Source organism: Filicampus tigris, chromosome 9 (genome assembly GCF_054856515.1).
Source record: "Filicampus tigris isolate MCC_2025a chromosome 9, RoL_Ftig_1.0, whole genome shotgun sequence".
NCBI lineage: Eukaryota > Metazoa > Chordata > Actinopteri > Syngnathiformes > Syngnathidae > Filicampus > Filicampus tigris.
Genome location: NC_141225.1, coordinates 3567642 through 3591887, shown reverse-complemented (window position 1 = coordinate 3591887; position 24246 = coordinate 3567642). Strand labels below are relative to the sequence as shown.

Sequence of the window (24246 nt, the reverse complement as noted above, 5' to 3'; positions counted from 1 at the left end):
AAGCACGGCTACTTCCATCGACTATATGGAAACGCTTTGCTCAAATCCGCCAATGAACCAAGAAGAAGAAGAAGAAAAAGCAGAAACAGATGACAATGAGCAAATAGGAGTTAACTACTGGATTGGATTTAATAATGTATCAGATTTATATGGCACTTTTCTGGACAACGGGATACCCAAAACGCTCACAATGGATACATTATTCATGCATTCACACATTCGCACTCTGGTGGTGGTAAACTACGTTCTGTAGCCACGGCTGCCTTGGGGCAGACTGACGGAAACGTGGCTGCCAGTGTGCACCTACGCTCTCTCCGACCACCACAAAACATTCACACCAAGCTGTACACCAGTATGAAGGGCACTGGAGGCACAACGACACGTGACTCGGGCAGAGCGGGAATCCAACAGTGTTTACTCTGTTTACTGGACGATCCGCTCTTACCTCTGATCCACGGCTGTCACACAATATACTGTAATATTTAATATACGAAAAATAAGAAATAACAAAAAAAAAAACAAGAAAAACAACCCTAGAACTTTCCCAACTTTGATGTCTTATTACTCTGCATATATACTTTGTAGGTTGACAATGCTTCTGGCCTCCTGACTTTTCCTAATTCTGTATATATATTTCATTCCCATGGTGCCATTTTATGGTATTAAACAATATAAAAATAGTTACGAGTCATTACTCCGTCAACTATTGCACAACTGTCGGATCTATTTATCCTACACACATTGCATGGGACTACGGCGCAGGGTTTCCATAGCAACCAGCGAATGCATTGAAAAACGCTGCTGGTCAATAAGATCTAAAAATAGGGTAGAGGAGGCATTACATCGGTTTCAAAATATTGACGAGTCTGAGATGAATTACTTGACTGACACAAGAGTCTGAGAAAAAAGTACCCCTGCCCTACCCTTGCAAAGAGGAGCCGTGTCGCATGTAGTAAAATAGGTTGTTAGGCGTGATAATCATGACATTGTGGGCAGTACATGCCAGACAGTCAAAATCAATAACAATGAGCTTATGTGGTGCTTGACATAATTGCTCCATGGAAAAAAGAGTTCCAGATTGCGCTCCGGAAGGAGTTGTTTTGTGTGCCATACTTCCGACTTACTTCCTTTATTTCAAAGTGAAGTGCAGTAAAGCCTTTAGCGACACGCGTTTCCTTCCCTTCGGCACCAAACTAATATGTTTTATAACAGGTGACCGACATGCCGCGCGAGAGCCGCACGGGACAATAGGAGGTCCAACAACACTTTCTCATGCTTTTCTATGACATAATTTATATTAAAACATTCTCAACAGAATTTTAATAAACAGGGAGTAATAATCATTGTAGGCGATGATGTCATTGGCAGATAGCAACAGACACTATGTGACGGCTATGGTAGGTCTAGTAGTTTCAAATTCTCGTAGTCCTAGTATTAAACAATTATTATTTGTTAAAAAAATGGTTTAAAAAATAATTTCTAAAACTTTCAAATTACTTTTGGGGGTTAATTTATCTATACCAACCATGTATAGTCAATGTATTGTCATGTATAGTCAGGCAGACCAATGAAATGCTCTTCCACTAAATGACTAAGTTACATAGTTAACCTTTCTATATACTTTTTGTGACTCATTTTGCTAAGTGGTGCGCCATGATTTTTTTTTCCAATGTGAAAGGTATGCCTTGGCTCAATAAGGGTTGAGAAACACTGCATTAGATTATAAAAATGTCATTTCTTTTGGTACACGTTAAATTTTGCACTACTATTGATATTGCAATATTCAACAGCAACACCCATATCACAGCTAACATATTTTTCATATATTTTTTCATGCATATCATGCAGCTCTAGGATTGACGATGAAACTGTAGCAAATTTAGGTGTGGGGGGTTATGAACATCTCAAATCCCCAATTCCTTTTGTTCACAGTGGAGGGTAAAAATATCCACTGTCTCATTTTGTAGTATTCAAAAGCAAATCAACTTGGTAAATGAGGGCTTTAGAACATTTGGAAAGGTATGAGTGCTCGAAACATGACACAATTATGCACACTGAAGAAAAATATACTCATTTAGCAGGCACGACATAAAAAAATATAAATTGTAAAGAGCCATTGTTCTCTCAATAACCTTTATGATCACATGCAAATTAAAAACAAACCCATTTGCTACTGGGACTTCTGTGGAATGGCACATTTAATATCCCCCCTCAGGCACATTGAGCGAGTATAGCTAAATTATTATTATTTTTTTTTTTTATAAACCATGGTTATTAGAATATTCATATCAAACTTGCAAGTCATTGATATTCATTTGGTACAGACTCTTGTTCCAAATTCAAAATGTCACACTGAAATTTAAAACAGCCTGAAAGGCATGTTCATTATTTTCTTATTGAAATGTTGTGGTTCACTGGTTTGGAGAGTCTTGTTCCTCAGGGCTGTATATCACATATCACATTTGTTCAAACTCAGATGTTTAATTAAAGTTATTAGGAACCACATGTGTATTACTCCATGAGTAGTGAGTGAATTATATTTGCATTATGTATCCGTAGTGCTTGAAGCGCATTGTCAGTTGCAAGTTCCACTATGATAAGATGTGCGGGGTATTGGTAAACCAGAATTCAATACAAGATAACTATGATAACCGGTGATGGGGTCAGGGTGTCAATTGGGTCAATCAAGAATTCCACAACCTGCACATGTCCACTTGTTTTTTTTGTTGGTTTTTTTGGTATTGTTGTTCTAGCAGTGACTACCCATGTTGCAAGATGGCCATAGTAAGACTTAAACAGCCAGTGGGATACAGGATGTGGGGACAGGCTAGCTTTTGGTGAGTTGATGGACACGTGCCAAAGGGGTGTATTCAGGCAGTTAGGGTGCTGCCATACAACAATGGTTGTGTCTCTGTATTTTGGTGTCGAATAGAGTTAGTTGAGGAATATTTGCTGCAGGAACAAGCCATTTGTTGTTACTTTTTGTGCGGGTGTTTTCGACTGGAAAAAGAGGACTGCATACTGACAGTGAGACTGTGCTGGGGAACTCATGAATACTTTCTGCGAGACAGCTAAAGATAGTGAGGAAGAGATGGATATAACGGTTCAGACCATAGAGAGACATTGCATTGAAGTAAGCAGTATTACAGTACAGTATGTTGCATATGCATCATGAGTCTCCAACCGCTGGGCCCCGGACCAGTACCGAGCCACAGGCCATTTCGGTACATTGATCATCAGCGTCTGATAGACATTTTATTTTGAACCCCAATGCACTATTGTTGATACACTTTCGGTAGCCTTCATTTTCATGTTCATACAATGTAAGTGTAGTGAACTAATACTCTCTTGCATTGAAGGCATTACAGTTGACCAAACGTCTTTGGACTACTTTATCTTTTTAGCAGACTCATTATTGCCATAGTCCATTCAGATTTTACTTGCCTGATTCAGACGTGGCTAACACTGGCACTAGCATGTCAAAGACAGTCAACTCCATGACGTTAAGTTGTTGTTATCCTTTCGGTTTTACCCCTCAGGGGTCGCCACAGCGAATCAAGTGCACGCACGATTCGCATCATTGATTTGGCAAAGCATTTTACGCCGGATGCCCTTCCTGACGCAACCCTATTAGTAGGGCACACACACAGACACTATCACTGAGAGGGAATCGATCCCACGCTGCCCGTACACAACTCGGGCGCATGGAACACTACACTATCAGTGACAACTCCGTCACTTTAAGTTAGTTTGCATAATATCATTTTAGGTTAGCTGCTTCTTTTTCATTGAATGGTATGCTTCTTCTTCATTGTTTAACGCAGGGGTGTCAAAGTCAAATGGACAGAGGGCCAAATAAAAACATTTGCGACAAGCCGAGGGCCGGACTGAGTCCAATTAATTTTTTTTAAATGTCCAGATGGCTCGAGTCCTTCGCGCCTGCTGATGATGTCATGCTTTATATTGCTGTAATATATTTCTTTGCCTCTATGTTTGTCACCCCCCTGGCTGTTGTGTTTTTATGTTCGGAGTTACTAAGAAAATAAAATAAAGTACATAACTGCTCATTTTGCAAGGCAGCTCGTACATCACTTCCGCTTATGACCCGAGAAGAAGGTCTTGTGAAACAAGCTCAGCGGTACATTTGCGTTTCTCCTGCCAAACTGGAAACAATTTTGTGGTTGACTCGGGCTGCAAGATTGTATGAACTGTACATAATGTGGAGTAAAACGGAGAGGATCATATGATTGGTATGATGTCTCCAGGTGACTCTATTTTAGAGTGGCAAGGTATGAATGTGGGTGCTCCTGTCAGCAAACACAGGCCCGTATTCCACTTGACATGTCTATTTATTGTGGTCTGCAACAACACAGACAAAGAATAACCTAGCAACATCATCCAATGCACATCCATTAGTTAAGAATATGCCTAAACATTACAATTCATTGTATTACGCAGTTAAACAGCCAAACAATACATACAATACACATTCACACGTTTCATCACTAGAATAGTTAGCATACTAGCCGAAATAACTAACTAGTGTTCATCAACGTGACATCACTCACGAGAACATATCTAGGCTATTATGTACAGCACTTCCCTGACACGAACCTAAATGATTAAACTCACCTTTTAACATTTACACACAACAACAAACGTGGTGAATCATGGGCAATCTGCAACTACTGAGTTTGCTGGCACGAACAAACTACTAGCTATCTGTGTAGAAGGAGGAAAAATAAAAGAAACCACGTCTCGCTATTAACACTTAGCGCTCGAGGAGCGTTCAATGCCTGCTCACAGTGTGGGACATCTCAGCACTACATTGTAACTCAATGGATTTATCAAATGCCAACAAATACTAATAATAAAACAACGTGAGATTTCTAACATGAAGTATTTCTTAATAAAAAGTGTTTTACTCCGAATAACTTTTCACCACAATCCGATTCTGAAAGCCATGAAAAGTGACGTGAAGTCTTCAGTCGGCACGTAGACGACCAAAGGACGATCCTCGCAAAAGTAGCGGTAATGTTCGTTATAACAACAGCCAGGGGGTGGCAAACATAGATGCACAGAAATATATTACAGAAATAGTGTAACGAATTGGGTTATCTGTGTTGTGGTCAAATTTGTGTCTTGCCAAGTTGTGTTGTTTCCGAGGTTAATGAATGCATCGCGCGGCTCGCTGGATGGGAGAGGAGCGGAGGAGGAGAAGCGTTGCACTTTTTTGACTAACGGTTGTCGTACTGTATTGGCATCGGCTGCGGCCCACAGTAGCCGGTTGGACTAATAAAAATGTGATAATTAAACTACATCTGAATTCTTGGAAGACGATACAATATATTTTAAAGCGTGATGTCACCGGCAGGCGCAAAGGACCCGATCACATCTGCTACCCACACCGGCTTGCTGTGGGCCAGATCTAATAATAAAGCAATATCATCCCAGGGGCCGTAGAAAACCTTATCGCGGGCTGGATGTGGCCCGCGGGCCTTGACTTTGACATTAATGGTTTAAGGGCTTCTTCTTTGTTGGGAAGTGGCTGTACGGGACTACAACACGTACAATACCGCGGTCGGGTCTGCTTTGGGATATTTCGAACAATTTATCGAAGGCATTTTCTATTGGTATCCAGCACGTGTTAATCGTAATACATACTGATATTGAATTATCACCCAGCCCTATTTGTTAGTTTTCGTTAACTATAATAACCTTGCCAAGAACACAATGTTCCATTGTTGCCTTTAAGTAGGACCTACAGTAGAAAACTGCTCTGAGGTTTATTCTAATGAAGACCCCAATATTACGTATGATGCATTTCAATTTACCATAATCTCTTCATACTCTTCATATTGCCCATTAACATTGACTGCCATTAATGAATTTACTTGTCTTTTCACAGTCTAGCCATTCAATCCCAGGAACGTATTTATACATATTCATTCATTCATTCATTCATTATCCATACCGCTTATCCTCACAAGGGTTGCGGGCGTGCTGGAGCCCATCCCAGCTGTCTTTGGGCAGTAGGCGGGGGACACCCTGAATTGGTTGCCAGCCAATCGCAGGGCACAAAGAGACAAACATCCGCACTCACAATCACACCTAGGGGCAATTTAGACAGTCCAATCAACTTACCATGCATGTTTTTGGAATGTGGGAGGAAACCGGAGAACCCGGAGGAAACCCACGCAGGCACGGGGAGAACATGCAAACTCCACACAGGGAGGCCGGAGCCGGGATCGAACCCACGACCTCTGAACTGTGAGGCAGACGTGCTAACCAGTCAACCACCGTGCCACCTATTTATACATATATTTTTTTCAATTTTTTTCAAACGTTAGGGTAAACGAGGGTCTGACAATGTCTGGCAGTGAATGAGTTCACTTAAGTCATCAACAGGGGCAAGGTGGCCATTGGGAAATTCGGAAAACTCCTAACAAACAAATTATACAAAAATAACAAACGCTGTAATTCTTATGACCTAGTTGAGTTCAAAACAGCACAAATAATGTACATAATAACCAACTTTGCCACAATACCCAGAAGCTGTTTGAAATTAGAGGGAGTTGCTAAAGCTGTGACTACAAAAAAAACAAAACAAGAACAAACATTAAGCAAAGGTGTGTTTCTTTTAGAGGTGTTAATTTGTGAACGATTATGGAACCGAACTGAAAAGCTGTAAATCACCGGCTGTGTTCAAAAAGAGATTTAAACCAAAGTATAAGAAAATTATATAAATCAAATGTGTCAAAACTTTTGGGATGCATTACTATGAGTGTAACAAAAATGATATGTATGAGTACGAGGGTGTAATTATTTATAAAGGTGATAGGGGGTGTGCATATGCACTGAATGTACATATGAATGCTGTCGGCATACATATGCAAGTGCAATTGTATAAATGTATACGTTTATCAGCATTGGCGATGGGTCATGAAATCTAGCAGGTAGGTCTTTTTCCCTAGATGAACACACCTGCTCCACACTGGTTGCCATGGTCGGCCTGGGTATGACGTTGGAATCAGCGGCTCCCTGTGGTTCTGTCTCTCCTGGCAGCATGCCCAGCAGTTACGAACCATCTCATTCAGATGCTGGCTAAGCCCTGGCCACCACACAAACTGCTTTGCCCTCTCTCTACACTTGACCACTCCCCGATGACGTTCATGCAGTTTGACAAGAACATCATTTCTCATAACGTTCATTTCTCATTTCTCGAAGGGATAACAAGTGTTTGTCCTTTTATTAGTAGACCATCCTGAACAGTGAGAAGAGCACGTTCAGGCCAGTACAGCTTAAGTGCAGGTTCATTGGTACTGTAGGTTGGCCATCCATCTGCACACAGATGCATCAGACGTGCACACACACACAGCCTCTCTGTAGCTGGTCTTGCAGTTCAGCGAGATAGACAGTGCTTGCAGGTAAGTTGTCCATTATCATGTCGACATGGATGTTTGTGTCTTCGAACATCTCTTTTTCAGCCGGTGTTTCACCCCTCTCGACCGTCGCACGTGACAGCGTGTCTGCTGTCAACAGACTTTTCCCTGCCACATGAGATGTGGAGTAGGAATAGCGCATTAGACGCATTCTGAAGGGTTGATCCGGGGAGGTAAAGCATCCAGAGCTTGCGACCCCAGAAGATTTAATAGAGGCTTATGGTCTGTCTCCAACTGGTGAAGAAAGTGTTTCCCAATCAGAAAGTTGCGGAACATCTCCCTTATCCAACAGTCCGACGAGTCTGTCCCGGATTAGCTCGTCATGTAGCTTTCCATAGTTGCAGTGTTCGACTAGTGCATATAATGGCATGACGAACGAATTACCATGCAGTAAATCAACATATTGACTTGATTCTCCTCAGAGCTTGCATTTAGGTTACTTGCGAGGCCAAATCTTTTGAATCTGTGGATCCATTTGTCCCACTCTTGCGGCCTTGAAAAGTTGAAGGACTCCAGTGGCTGGATAGTAAACGTAGCACTCGTCTTGCTGCCGCGGTTATCTGCCGACCACCACTGCTAGCATCTTCTTCATCCCCATAGCTCATCTTGTCCTTCTCTTTTTTGTATCCACAGATATCAAAACAATCCTCTTCTTACGGGTTTTCCTTTCACACTAACCACAGGACTTCTGACACGTTACATGTTAATGTCAATAACTCACGTTGAGTCCAACAGTATGTATAGTGTGACTATTTTATTTATTTCCAGGCTTCCCTCTCTGTCCCTGACGTCATCCGTAACATCTCCACTCTTCGATTGAATAGTTACACCAAAGTGATTATTGTAGCCAATCATGTATGTCACTGTCGCAATGAGGGTTGTTACTGTATGCAATTTGCATATGAAGTTTTTTTTTTTTTTACACGGACATTCATGCTCGGTCGTAGTGCAATTTTGACAGACAAATTGGCCATTTGCCAGTGTGGCGAGTGTGGGAAATATTTACCACACCATTCTCCATTTCTCCTCGTCATTGGCGAAGTGGCGAACGGGGAGCGCAAACCCTGTTTATATGATGAGGGTACAGTGGGTCATATTTTTTCTTTTGTTTGGGATACATTATTTAAATCACCTGTGTTAAAATTAAATAAGTAAATATATACAGAGAACATGGGGTGGAGAGACTTTTTTTTTTGTAACTTCTTCCTACTCCCTTTTATAACAAACATAGCAGATGAGGCGAGGTCAAGAGCAAGTCAGATGCAGCTTTTCATAACATGCTAAAAACAGACATACAAATCTAAAAGCACAAAACAGCAACTGTCATACCTCATCATAGACACTATCATTGCATTCAAAGTCGCCTGCCTTCCTGGGAAGCACATGGACATGGACATGCTGAAAGCAAACAAACAAGAGAAGCCAATTGTTTAGGGATCGTGCTGTGCATAGCTGCAGATATTTTATTTTAACATCCGGGAATTGTATGACAAACTGATGTGACAGAGTGTTTCCATAGAGACTCGTCATTAATTCACAGAATGTTAGACAAGCAAAAAAGTGCTAGTCCTTTGCCATAAATCACAGGAGAGTAACCGTAAATCCACCATGCATGCTGTGTGCACACCACAGAGACTCCTTAATCTTCCACTTTTTAGAATGTGATTGACTTTCTTTCACCACACTGCACCTATCCAACTATTTCCAGTGACTATTCCCTTGCTTTCACAAACCTGTCAGCCTGTATGATTAACTGTGATTTCTTGTATCTCTGCAAGGATGAAACGTATGGTAATGTCCCCAAGACACTCTTTTAATTTACTAAATACTGGGGTTAAGCCCACAGTTACTGTACATGGATATTTTCCAAAATCTTCCTTCCTCCAGGGTGAAAAAGATCTATGCATTGCTCACACACGATGGGGTTTTTAAAAATCTGTCCACATGACAACACATTCATTGGCTATGAAGCACATTTTAGTCAGTCAGACAGCTGAAAAAGCAACAGCATCTTAAAGCGGAAGTCAACCCAAACATGTTTTTTTCAAGAATATGTTCCCAGCAGGCCCACTAGTTGAAACATGGCGTTCTGATTAATTTTGAGTTTGTGGAATATAAATTAAGCAGCAAAATACACTCATTTTTAGCCATCTCTGGGGGCGGCCATTATGTCTTCTGTCGACTGAAAATGACATCACAACTGTTCGCAACGACCAACCACGGCTGACCTGTTTTCTGAATCTGAGCTGTGATTGGTCGCTGTGAGTAGTTGTGATGTCATTTTCAGTCGACAGAAGACAAAATGGCCGCCCCCAGAGATGGCTAAATACGAGTGGATTAACTCTTATTCCACAAACGCAATATTAATCAGAATGCCGTGTTTCAACTAGTGGGCCTGCTGGGCACATATTCTTGAAAAAAATATGTTTGTGTTGACTTCCGCTTTAAGGCATAAATTGATGTTTCTGTTCTTCAGCCTTTTGAGACATTACATTTTCATATACCTACAATGCTTGTCTTTGTCGAGCCTAGTGAGACAAAATGAATTAATGTATTGTCGCTCCTGTTAGGAATTGAATTTGTGAAACTGGCAAGCTCCTTTTTTATTTTTTTTGCTGCTGCTGTGTAATAGCATTGTCTGCTGGTGTCATTAAACAGGACGTTTTGGCTCAACAGCACCCAGATTATTCAGTATTCTCACGGCGTTAGAATATTTTAAATTGCCCATGCATGTCATAAATTGCACTCAATTCTATCATTGCAGAAAAGGAAATCAGCACACACAAGCAAGTATTTTCTTTCAAGTAACACAACCTAAAACAAAAAACCCAGACAAATTCTCTCACACACACGCAGACACGCACACACACACACACATGCGCACACTTCCACATGCGTTACCTCATCTCCAGACACACCATAAGGACAGATTTTTTGTTAAATCTTTACTCCAAAATGTATGAAAAGGCCAAGAGAAATGGTTTTTGAAAAATATTTGTGTGCTCGGTAATGACACGTGTAATGTAAAAGTCACCAAAGTTATACAAGGGACTATATAATAATAGAATACAAATATAATTATGTCGAATACATTGTCAGTGGACCAGTCCGCTGATAGTGTAGTGGTACACACGCCTGAGTTGTGTGCGGGCAGCGTGGGATCGATTCCCGCTCAGTGACAGTGTCTATGTGTGCCCTGCGACTGGCTGGCGACCAGTTCGGGGTGTAGTCTGCCTTCGCCCATTGACGGCTGGGATAGGCTCCAGCAACTCCCCGCGACCCTATATAGGATAAGCGGTTTGGAAGATGACATGACATGACATACATTGTCAGTGGTTGACAGTACTTACAGTAGTATAAATCCAGACGAAGCTACTGTATGAAAAGAAAGAAAACGGCAAGTAAATAATCTGAGTATGCTGTTGTTGGCCTGTTTTGAGGTCAAGAGATTATGTAGCAACCTGCATCTCTTTAAATGTCACGTTTGTTTCCTCACAAATAATCATTTGTTGGTGTTTTGAATTAATATTTTCAACACCCTCTGCATTCTCGCAACAGACTCATTTAGTACGTTGTGTGACTATGTACAATATAGAGAGATTGAAAATTTTCTGGTCTTCTGCTTTAATTAGTAATCAAAATACTGACTTCCATTAATCCATCCATTTTTAAACCGCTTGTCCGCATTTGGGTCACAGGTGAGCTGGATGCTATCCCACCTAACTTTGGACAAGATAGCAGGAGTAGGTGGCAATTAGGAAATTAGGAAAGTGGCAAACAACCAGCCTATTGCAGGCCGATATATTTTCTTTTTTTAAAAATAGGCGCTAATTCCCAACAGGTATCTTCAAATGATGGACAGTTCATCACCACATGGCCGTTTTTCTTACATACTCTGCCGTCGCTGCACTCGAAAACAATTGGGTTAAATCTAACAAAATTTGGGGTCAAAAGTGGGCCAATCCACTAATTAGGTCTGAGATATTCAAATGAATTAAAATCACCCAATACCATTTCTTTACACTCAAATGATGATTTAAAAATGGCTGCAACTCCACCGCCTTTTTTGCCACTGTGATATTTGTTCAGGAAACAAAAATGTATTGGTGTTGCCTCATTCATATTAGTGTTTTGGCAACTTTCTGTTAGCCATGTTTCGCTGAGGAGAATTAAGTCAAGATCATAAGATCTAATGATGTCATGTCATGTCATCTTCCAAACCGCTTATCCTATAGAGGGTCACGGGGAGTTGCTGGAGCCTATCCCAGCCGTCAATGGGCGAAGGCAGACTACACCCCGAGCTGGTCGCCAGCCAGTCGCAGGGCACACATAGACACTGTCACTGAGCGGGAATCGATCCCACGCTGCCCGCACACAACTCAGGCGTGTGTACCACTACACTATCAGTGACCCCAGATATAATGATGTCATTAATCAATAGTGCTAGTTAACTAGTGATCTAATCTTAAATTGAGCTAATCTTGCAGTGATAATGGGAGACATTGGTTTGCTCAGAGGTTGACAAGATATCCTAACTAGGTAAGAAGATTTAGACTTATTTCTTCTCAGTTCTTTAGCTGACTTTCTGTCACTTATAATCACAGCTATACCACAAGCTTCGCTAGTTTCATTGGGTCCTGACTTATTCTGAAGACAAGCATTGTTTGTAGCGGATATGCAGTCTGGACCCAGAGCATATCAGAACGGGCTGGAGTGAAGTTTCATCATGACCAAGGAGGGAGAGGGGCAGGTAGGTGGCGGTTTGCTGAGTCAGCCATTTAGTAGATAGCTGTTTGGTGAATCTTGGGGTTGGTATGGGTGAATGGTGATCAGGAGTAAGAGGTGTGAACATGGGCGATGGAAGTGGTGTCAGTTGAATTCCAATATTGACAAGCTTGTTCATTTTGTCGGTGAAATCTGGGAGGGAGTCGTTCATAGACAACGGGTTTTGTGTCGTCAGTGCTGAGTCGTTGTTCGGGGGCGATGTACTGTCCAGGGGAGAATCCAGTGGTGGTGTTTGACAGTGTGAAGAGGCTTCAAATTTTGGGTTGAATCCAGTGGTGGATATGGCCCAGACGTTTGGGCTGACGAGGAAAAATCAATCTGTTCTGGAGGGAGAGGTGTGGGGGATTGGGTTTGAACGTGTGCTTGATGGTCCTTCAGAGTCGAGGCAGATTCTCGTCTTATCTGTTATTGGATAAACATGGCCTTTGTTGTGAGAACGTGGCACCCTGTGACGCACACTTTGGACAATGTTGGCAGTCAGTAATTTGATCCCGTGCTTATTGAGATAAATCCCATTGCGTTGGAAAAGATGGTCACGTTCCCAAAAAATGGAACAATTTTCAATAAAATTCACAGAATGAGAAGCACAGATGCTTCTCAGGCATCTTATCCGGCTGAAACGCTCATCCCCTTGTCGGACTGTAGGCAGGGGTCCGCTTAAAAATACCTCTGCGTTCAGAGATTGCATTTTTTGTAGGTCAACAAAGACTTACTTTAGTATCTCTGATTGTTTTTTCAACACATCAAATGCTCCTGTGTGAATTATGATCGATCTGTCAGTCGAATGCTCAGCAGCAATCTTCTCGACCTTTTCAGAAATATCAGAAACCATGTCATTAGCAAAACACAGAACCTTTGTGTGCTTTCTGCTGCATAGTCGTTTGACGCCAAATAAGGCTTTGTCGCCTATTATCAGTGTTTGTGGCCCAGTAGCTGATGTCTCATGGTGAGAGGGTCCACGTTCATACCATACCTTTCATTGGTGCTGTGATCCACCGAAGCTTGCTGGTCAGATGACATTAGGGCAAATCTGTTTCTCAGTTCGATGCCCGTGTTTTGTTTTCCTTTGTCCGTAAGATGGTTTCCTTTTTCTTGCCGGTGCCAAAGTCCAGTTCTTGGTGTTGATGCGACCTCTTGGATGAGTACAATTTGTTCGCGGTCAGACCTGGCTGTTGGGTGAAACTCCTCATTTTTGGCTTTGCTCCCTGCAAATTCCAAGGAGGGCTGGTGGATGGAGCTAGCTGTCTGTTAGCATGCTCGTGTCCACTGTTTGGAGACACTGGGAGCATGGTATCATTGCCTGATTTTCCATTCACCTCCACAAATACGTCGAGGCGATGCATTTTTGCCTCCAGCACTGCCATCATCTGAAGGAGTCTGTGGTAGTCTTCTGTGGAGACGGGAGGCTTCTTGCTTCTAGCCTCATTGCTACTAGATGTCTTGTGCTAATTAGCTGGCCGTGCTGAGGAGTTGATGAAAAATGTTGAAAAAATGTCCCCACCAGCTGTATTAAAAACAAAAGAAATAATACAGCCACACAGATATAAAAAGTATCCAGGAGAAGTCCAAACAAAACATTTATCAGCAAAAAGAATGCAAGCAAAGCAGGAGCTCAGCAGCAGGCGTCTACACACTACGCAAGCAGGAAGCGAGCCAAATTTAAGCATATCAGTAAGCACAGAAAAAGAAACAAACAAGGTGATCATTTTATTTATTGTCACTTGGCTTTTTCTATACCCGTGGCCTTTATTCTCAGTGTTCCTATGTTTCTGACTTGATAAGCAAAGAAATCACTGTAAGTAGACAGTATCACATTTCAAATGCTAAAAATAAGAAATATGATACTGTCAAATTAGTGACCAGACCGTGTACCGTGAACTTGCCAGCAACACAGTGAGACTTACTGCAGTGTTGCACTCTAAAACCATTAGTGTTGAAAATAACACAATTTTGGGTCAAAAATGGACCGATCCACTACTTCAGTCAATTTGACCCAACTTTCTGAAAGTCAGCTATGCAATTTGAAACATTGTGAGGTTTGGACCTTTGCCCTGATAAAACCCTTGCCACCGCACACCTCTGAAATGTAATTTAAGATAAGATAAGAAGGCCTTTATTGATCTCACAGTGGGGAAATTTTCAGTGTTCCAGCAGCAAAGATATAGGTCACACAGGGGCGGCGGCATAATGTAGCCATTAATGTATAACATTAACGGCAAACATTCAGGATCAAACCTATGTAAATATACGCAGTAACATGTGTATACACACCTGTATATACACACCAACATACATCTACATAAAAAGTATGAGGAACACTCATTTTGGCCTGTACATAGTACAGAGGAAAAATACTCTAAGTAAGTGACAGTGCTGCAGTGCTGTAGTGAAATGTAAGGAACAGCATTGGATAAAAATAAAACTAGACTAACAGTAGTGGGGAATGTTGAGTATTGGACGGTATTACAGTAGTGGGGAATGTTGGGCAATGCACGATATGAGCTCAGGTGCAGGACTGCACAATTGCACTAATGTCTGCCAGTTTGTAGGGACTACACAATGTTCTTGTTAAAGAGTCTGACAGCAGCAGGCAAGAAGGAGCGGCGGAATCTCTCCTTTGCACAGCGAGGGTGTAACAGTCTGTCACTGAAGGAGCTGTGGAGTGCTGTTAGGGTGCCCTGGAGGGGGTGGTCCGGGTTGTCCAGCATTGATGACAGCTTGGCCAACATCCTCCTGTCCCCCACCGAGTCCACAGAGTCCAGGGAGCAAACCTCCTGACCAGTTTGCCCAGCCGCTTCTTGTCCCGGGCCGAGACGCCGCCTGCCCAGGTGACCACTCCCTGGAAGATGACCGATGCAACCACTGAGTCATAAAAGTTCCTGAGGAGTGTCCCCTGAACCCCAAAAGACCTCAGTCTCCTGAGTAGGAAGAGTCTGCTCTGACTCTTCCTATAGAGGGCATCTGTGTTGTCGCTCCAGTCCAGTTTATTGTTCAGATGAACACCCAGGTACTTGTAAGTTGAGACTCTCTCAACATCTGTTCCCCGGATATTCACTGGTGCAGGTGAAGAGTGCTGGCGCCTACCGAAATCCACCACAATTTCTTTGGATTTCCCCGCATTGATCAGGAGGCGGTTCTGCTGGCACCAGTCCACAAAATCCTGAGTAAGTTCTCTGTACTCCCGATCATCTCCGCCTGTGATGAGGCCGACAATCGCAGAGTCGTCAGAGAACTTCTAAAAAGAGTTTTAATACAGTTTGCAATAATTGTACCGGTAACTGTTATTGTATGTATTTTTTTTTCATCACAAAAATTGTAGATGTACTGTAATGACAACTTGTCTTTAACTTGAATGCTTAGATGTGCCATAGGCTGTTGCTGCTGAGTGTTTAAAGATTTCAGTGTCTTAATAATTTACAAAATTAAGAGATCTTTATTGTGAGTGTGTTTTCTATTCTGGTGTAATTTCTTAGAATGTCACCCGAATGGTTCGCTTTCATTTTTCTTCTAAAAAAATATGTACCATTTATTTGTCATCTTTTCAAAATAAACATCCATTATCTCCATTATCTATACCGCTTGCTTATCCTCACAAGGGTCGCGGGGAGTGCTGGAGCCTATCCCAGCAGTCTTCGGGCAGTAGGCGGGGGACACCCTGAATTGGTTGCCAGCCAATCACAGGGCATACAGAGACAAACAAACATCCGCACTCACAATCACACCTAGGGGCAATTTAGAGTGAACAATCAACCTACCATGCATGTTTTTGGAATGTGGGAGGAAACTGGAGTACCTGGAGAAAACCCACGCAGGCACGGGGAGAACATGCAAACTCCATACAGGGAGGCCGGAGCCCACGAACTGTAAGGTACAGGCTAAAAAATCAACGCCTGAGACCAAGCGACCGCCACATTTGTTGTTCGTAGAAGAAATAGATCAAAACAAATGTTGAAGAAAAATGGCGAGTGCAGGAGAAAGCATGGAGTTGGAGGAGCCGTCTGCATGTCAGACGCTTGTATAGTGTATTGTATGTATAGTATAATCAGCCGGGAACATTTCGGCTTCCGTACGGCGGCGATGGGGTGCAGGGCTGCGAGCGGTGGAGTGAACAAGAACTGTGTGTCGGCGTTGTTACAGATAACACTTCAAACATGCTAACATCACTCCGATACAGTTACTGGGGATCGCAAAAAATAAAGCCGCTCAACACCAACAACTTATACCCCGCTACTTTTAAGCAGCCTGGGGATGTGAAAGCAGACAGAGCCAAAGATATTAGTAATTACTGAAGCAATCGGTATATACATAGCAACATCTATGCGCCCATATGCTTTAGACGAGGAGCCAGGCTTCAAACGTTTTATTAAACATGCTGGAGTCCCGTTACAATGTTTCATCCCGGACGCATATTAGCATATACAATCGCACAAGAGTCGTTACAAGAGCCGTGGTGGAGCATGTGCTGTCCTCTGCTGCACCGTAACTCTTAAAATGAAGTTAAAAGTTACTAGTTGGCAATTAAGTGCTACCTGACTTTATCTGTGATTTATCTATTTACCTCATTCTATCCATACAAGAAAGGGTGTTTTCTTGTGTTTGATCTTTTTATTATTATTATTCATGAACAACCCTAATGCGCATGTTTTTATTCTATTTTGTGTTTGTAGAACAGGGAAGGTTTATGGCAAATAGATTTGTAACTTGCGCTCTGTTAAAAAAAAAAAAAATAATAATAAAATAGTCTTATGCATTTGAGACTTATTGCTGAACCGAACCTGCCAGAGTTTCCTGAATGCAACATACTCATAGCTGCTCTGCCATTGGCTATTACCTAGCATATTCCTGGCATCCCATTGGCTAAGAGCGACCTCTACCGTATGTGTCTATGTGTGTAGATAGACAGGTAGATTTGAATAACCCACTGTGTACAGCGACACACGGCGTCGTGACTCAAATGGACGTCATTTCCGCTTGCTACTTTCAACTGTCAATAAAACACTTGATATTCATGTCACTCACCACATGAATGAAGCAGTCAGTTTCCTCCTCGCTCCAAAAGTGTGCTTTTGTGATGCGTCCCTGAGCTTGTTTACCTTTGCTGGTGTATTTGCGATGGGTTTTGCGCCAAACAATGCACTTCCGCATACAAGCACTTCCTATACTACAAAGACCAGCATTCCTTGCAGTTGAGCATATGCATAGTGTCTCGATTGTGTCTCTGACACCCTGTATGTGTGTGTGTGTGTGTGTGTGCGTGTGTGTGGGTGTGTGCGTGTGTGTGTGTGTGAATGTATGTATATATATATATATATATATATATATATATATATATATATATATATATATATATATATATATACATATATATATATATGAGGTGGGCGATATATATCGTTATCGATATCATCGTCAATCTTGCATTCGCGATGTGTAATTTTACATTATCGAGTATTAATACTGCCTCTAAAAGCATAACGACTCAAATCAGTCAACGGCCGCAAAGTATGAGAAAATGTGAAAAATCAGTGTGCATTGACGGCAGAGGAGGAGGAAGTGATAATCATTCGTCGAATCAGCGGGCAGGACCCGGTCACGTGACTCTGTCCGCACTGCAGCGGAGCTGTTTCAAACAGAGTGTCGAGCGGGGATCCGATTCATAGTGAGGCGCGAGTCCATGTCGTCCGTAGTCTGTAAATGGTTTGGGGTTGACAGGACTGACATCGGTGGGAATAACATTGTTAGATGTGCCAAAACGGTCACCGTGAAGAGCAATTCTGTTGCACCACGAGCCATATGGATTACGAGGAAAACGTGGCGACCGCGCAAGCACGCTAAACAAAAGCTTAAACACACAAACTTAGAAAACAGTCACTGAGTTGAACCAACAAATATAAACGCACACACTCACGCACACACACACTCAGTACTTTAGCAAGCAAGTCAAACGTGACATCCTGGATGATCGGTTAACATTCAGTTTACCCGCTTGTAGTTCGCATCATTCATAACTAGCCTGTATTCCCGAGGCATGTTGTTGCACAAACTACGACGGCTTATTAGTGTGACACCAGAATACAGCCAAACATGAATAAAGTTACAAGTCTACATATCACAGCGATGAATGAGTGGGAAAGTAAATAAGAAGATGCCGAGCCAGGAGGACATGTCACAGCAACACAACGGCCAAGCTCAAGTCACATATCTAATCATATGCGCCAAAGAGGCCTAATCCAACAACTAGAAGCTAATTGGCAGCAAGTCAAATACGCATTGGCCACACACAGTCTATGTTTAGATGAACATTTATAAAATAAAACCCACACAAAATCCTACTGTATCCAAATAACACAATAATTGTGAAGTCATCTAAAACACTCAATCGCTGATTTGTTGTGACTGCCCTAGAAATATGGCAAATTTGGCAAAGTCTAAGAACTCTATAGTAGCTGCCAGGACTGTTGAGTAAACAAATATGGTCTGTTTATGGCACTTCACATGATAAATCACAATCATCATCCTGCATTTTCCATCAAAAGGAGTTAAAATCCAATTCCACTCCTCAAAATAATATTTCTATTGGGTCATGAGAACCCAGGCAGTGAGTTTATGAAAGTGTCTCTTTGACTCTTTATCCTTACTCAATCTTATTCAATCAAGAGACCATTTTATTTTTGTCATTTAGGCATATGATTGGAGTAAACCCATTTGATGGATGAGGGAGGGTGTGTATGTTGTTAGGTATGCTACAGATGAAGTTTCAGTATTTTTTTTCATTTGAGAAGCAAACAGTTTGATACAGCAAGTGCTACTTTGTGTAGAGCTTACTTCACAAATATACAGTTGATCAATTTTAATTTGAATAGAAAAATAATAAAAAAATAAAGCCTCGAGGCTGACAAATCAAGGCTTCTTTGTGATACATTGTCTCTAACGTAAGGGCGCCAAATACAGTGTGTAGGCTAGACTCAGGACAATGTTGCAGCTTAACTGGTGTGTAGACATGCTGAATTTCGACAAGATGCAACGTACACCCTGGAGTTGTCACCAGTCAATTGCAGGGCTACATCGACACATTGCTTTGACTCAAAGTTCTTTATTAGTGTTTTTCAAACTTTTTTGAGTCAAGGCACATTTATTTCATTGAAAAAATCCTGTGGCACACCAGCAGCTCAAATTGTGAAAAAAAAGCTTATTTTAACAAGGTAAGTGTTATATTGCTTACATCAGCATTTTTCAACATTGAAGAATGACGTTATATTATAACGTCTTGAATAGGAATTAAATAAACACAAAGAAAAAAGTATTTTATAATGTCTGGTATTTATACTCAGTGTGAAACATGGACCTGTATAAACATTGGATAAATATGCGTCACTGATTCGCTTGTCTCTAAACAAAGACAATTGGCCACCTGCTGCTGCAGCTGCCACCTGCTGGTATGGAAGATACTACAATGTAGTAAAGACATAATTACGCTGCCAGGCGCTAGACCGGCCCAGGCACACAAATTAGATAATTTTCCACGGCACACATGACAATATCTCGCGGCACCAGACTTTGAAAAACACTCTTCTAGTGTATTGTATATATAGTATAATCAGCCGGGAACATTTTGGCTTCCGTACGGCGGCGATGGAGTGCCAGGTTGCGAGCGGTGGAGCGAACAAGAACTGTGTCGGCGTTGTTCGTCCTCCGTGCGGTATGTTGCAGGTAACACTTCAAACATGCTAACACATGTAAGAAGGCATCACCCCGATACAGTTACCGGGGGTCGAAAAAAGAAAGCCGCTCAACACCAACAACTTATCCCCCGCTACTTTTAAGCAGCCTGGAGATGTGAAAGCAGACAGGGCCAAACAATATCTGTGTGCCGCAGCACACAGTTTGAAAAACACTGCTATATTAAATATACACATATCCAATGAGTAGAAGGAATCAATTTACTGCTTCTTAAATACCAATCTGAAATTTAAAAAAATATTATTATTATCCATTCATTTTCAACATTTATTCTGTTCAATCTCACCAGTCAATCATAGATCACAAAACAGACAACAATTCACACACACTTTCACACCTATGGACTGTTTAGGTTCTTTAATTAAAGTAAAATAAAAGTAACATTCACATTTTTGAAAAGTTAACATTATTGTTGTTGTTTTTAATCAAAAATCAAAACTAGCACTGAAATGTGAGACAAATTTTTAAAAAATGGCTGGACTAAGCATGGCCGGAAGTCGATTTTAGTCCGGCCCACTAATCTGCCCTCATGAGTGTGACGTGCTCGCGAGGCGGCAAAATTTCATCTCAGCCTACTCGGTGAAAGGCTTCTTTTTAGGCTTCGTCCTACTCCCGCGTCGGCGCGACCGACAACTGATGTTATAGGGATTGTGGTATTGCCCCCCAGCACGCCCCGCCCCCTCTTGTAATGGTGCGGGTTACGTGATGTGAAAATAAGGAAATACAAACACGCTTGAATGCACGTTGCTATCTCACGTCTCTTCTTACACAAACAACTGCCACATTGACTCACATGACTGACGCATTGTGCTGTTGGTGACAGGTCTACAGCACATGCCACGCACACATAAGGATTTGTTGCTGCTCTGATCGGTCCATTATATCACATTTTGTGATGACATACAGTTTCCCACACGTAGCGGATGGCCCACACGGCTCGTTGCTGCTGTAAAGCAACTAGTCTAGCAGCGTTGTGTGTGGAGAGAATTTACTCACCCACGTTCCCCCTTAGCCGCCACCTTCCAGATCGTTTTCACAATAAAATTAAATGCATCGTCTATTCATCTCGGTCTCTTTATGATTGTAGCAGGCACGATATCTATTGTGGTCGCTGTCTTTTTGTAGCCCCCAACTTGTTTTAAAACAACTTGTGTCCACGAGTATATATTATTATTATTATCTTTTTTTTTTTTTGGAGTATATTCAAGCTGCGCGCAGCACTCAAGGATGACGCAGCCACATCAAGGTGGAGTTCATGCTCTGGCGTCTTCCCTATTTCCGGAAATACGCCATAGCAAACCACCTGTGTATAGTGCTTTGCTGGTATGCTTTTATTTTGAAGGCCGGGAAGGAGGGGAAGTGTGGAAAATAAATAAAAAACTAGACTACGACTTCTGGCTGGCTGTCGGACCCAAATAATTATACAATACGACAAATCCAGCACGGGGCTCGCAAAGCAAAAAAGCACACACATGTTGGCCAAGTACTACTGGCGCATTTGAAGCGTGTCCACAGCGGGTTCAAATTGTAAATTAGCCAGCTAATGATCTTTAAAAAGCCTGTGCCGTTAGAGCATTTCTCCGCGGTGACGTCAATCATGGATGCTTTGTTTTTTTTGTTTTTTTTTGGGTCGGAGGGCGGAATGGGGCGGGGGCCGACAATGTTTATGAATATGGCCGTGGGGTCGCGGCCGGCAGGGTACCCAAGTCAAGGGTGGAGGGTCGCGGCCGGACGGGCAAAAAATGGTCAAGTGCCCAGCTCTGAACGTAAACAAAAGCGGAGCTGCCGAGTGCCAACTAGCGACAACTTTATTGCACGCTTCCGACCCTGGTGAGGATAACGTGGCTCGGAAAATGGATGGATGGGTGGATAGCAAAAGCATTGTGTTGTTACTGTCATAATTTGTACTTGTTGGAATACAAACGGCCACGGCTTGTTGAATTGCAGCTATGGTAAGTGATATTTTTAATCATTTGTTTTATTTGGTCACATGAATTTGACCATTAGCACTAATGTAAATACTGTCCACTTGTACGCAGTGTGGTCGGGTGTGTAGTCCACTGCAGCTACACACTGACGAAAATGAAATATCTATTATAACGCCGGTTGGCTTGTCTGCCACCAGGCTAAGCAAGTTTTCTGGGGGAAGCATTGCAGTATGGCTGATCTTTCCACAGTAGTTTCATATATATTTTACTCAAACTGTGTATTTGCAGTTTGCAGTCATCGCAGTTTTTTCTTCATACAGTACTCTTGAGTTTGTTGCGTGGATGGTCGTGTCAGTGTGGAATAGCGGACTATCAAGATAATGATGGTTACTTATTGCTAGCACGCAGATTTCCGATAGCTAACATTAGCATTATCATTTTGATTTGAGCATGGAAAGCTATACTAGTCCAGCAGGAACAGAGTCAATGCAGCGTCAGTCAAAAATCCCTCCTCGTCTTTAAGGTCACGCCAGCGAGTGAAAGTCGAACCAATGTTGATCTTATATTCGGGTGGACTCTCTTTGTTGTTGTTGTTGTTGTTGTCTCTTCAGACAAAACCTTTTGTTCCTTTGGTTGTTTTGCAGTTTCTGCCTTAACACCAGTAATTGCACGTAGACGTGAGAATCAACTACGGTCTTTGTAACCAATGGGAAACGGGAAGTGACTTATGCCGCAAGGCAAGTCAGCACATTTGTAGTTTTTTTGCTTGGTCGGGTTCCTACCCCCTCCTCAAAGTTGCTTTGTGCCAGTAAAAGCGATGCAGACCAACTCAGACCATGACAAATGTACTATTCAACCAGTTGTAAGTCGATGTTTCATCAGAAGAGTTATGAAAACATTTTATTAAAGGTCGAATATTTACCAGGTGTTGCTTTAAAGTTTAATATTAACGTTTGAGTGGAACTTTGAGTGGCAGTGATTGGTTATTCTTTCATTAATATAATCAAAGTGGATGCTAGTGGATTCAGCTCATTGATTGTTTTTGTGTCCTCATGCCAAAAATGATTTAACCCTTTCAGAGTGTGACTCTAAATCATGGGTGTCCAAAGTTTTTGCAAAGGAGGACAGATTTGGTGAGGTGGAAATGTGTGGGGGCCGATCATTCAGCTTCAAGTTGCTAATTTTAATTTTTCACGGCATTTGTTAACAGTCACCTTCGCAGTTTGCATGTTTCGTCTGGTATTGACTCTTGATATCGAATTTCTTGAACACAGCCACAGTGTTTTAGCAAACTCGGCAGACAGTTGTTTTGTATTTCAGTGAAAATTTTTCCACTTGTCCTGGAAGCAACGGCCCTCTCTGTCAATTTTCATTTTTTTCGCTACAGTCTCTATTATAGAAATCGGCTGGAAAGGGCTGCACAAAAGGTCATGCAGCAAGGAGTTCACTCTGACACCTAACGCAACGTTGAGAGTGGTGTTTTCAGAGACGCAGAGCGCGCTCGAACCTTATTTCCGAAAGCACCCGGTGGAAATTTGAACACGGGCCACATTTGGCCCCCCGAGCTGGACTTTGGACATGACTGCTCTAAATAAATCATCAATGCCAATAGTTTGGAACTGGAAATTAAATACAATGGTTATTTAATGGTGTATAACTGTTGCAGAATCCTCATGACATATTCAAAAGTTGTGAATTATTTAGTTCTCACCTTCACAGTTTGTCCAGCTTCAGGGCCATCCTAAAGGGGGAAAAAAACTGGTCATTAGGAAAGATTCAGAAATTCTTAAGTACAGATGCCCCATAAAAATGTATACACACTTAAGCAGCTGATAACAATATGTGTTTTTTTTCTTTGCAAATTACACCTATTGGAATTAATGATGCAACTAGATTAAACTTTGAATAAAGGGAATTCATACTGAAATCCTACTGAAAGTATGAAAACACAGTCTAAGTGCAAATACCAAGAGAAGTGTTTCGTAATGTGTGCAATGACATTTCTTCACGTTGTCGGACGTCAGTTAGACAGCAGCCGGTGGGAAAACAATAAATGGTTGGTAAATTGTATTACTTTTTGAAAATTAAAGGAATTTTATTAAAAGCTTACCTACTTTACAATTATTTCAAGTGTGCATAATTTTTTTGGGACACCCAATATTTTAAAGCTGCCCTTCCATCACAAGCCATTTTTTCCTCACAGCTTCATGTATATATATATATATATATATATATATATATATATATATATATATATATATATATATATATATATATATATATATATGTGTATATGCTCACAAGGATCGCGGGCATGCTCAGCCAGCTTTGGGCAGTAGGCGGGGTGCACC

General features: G+C 41.7%; 1 protein-coding gene across 4 annotated transcripts in view; it reads right to left on the bottom strand.

Annotated features, from left to right (window-relative positions):
• The window catches only part of fhit (fragile histidine triad diadenosine triphosphatase), a 177771-nt gene that overhangs the window by 18644 nt on the left and 134881 nt on the right, over nt 1-24246 (bottom strand). For 3 of the 4 annotated variants that reach the window (XM_086041914.1, XM_086041913.1, XM_086041911.1), the window contains 2 exons: nt 23607-23636; nt 8772-8840 (listed from right to left, as the gene is read on the bottom strand). In XM_086041914.1, coding sequence (XP_085898040.1) covers nt 8772-8840; nt 23607-23636 — 99 coding nt within the window. The remainder of the gene's footprint in view (nt 1-8771; nt 8841-23606; nt 23637-24246) is intronic. The other variant, XM_086041912.1, reaches the window with a different exon arrangement.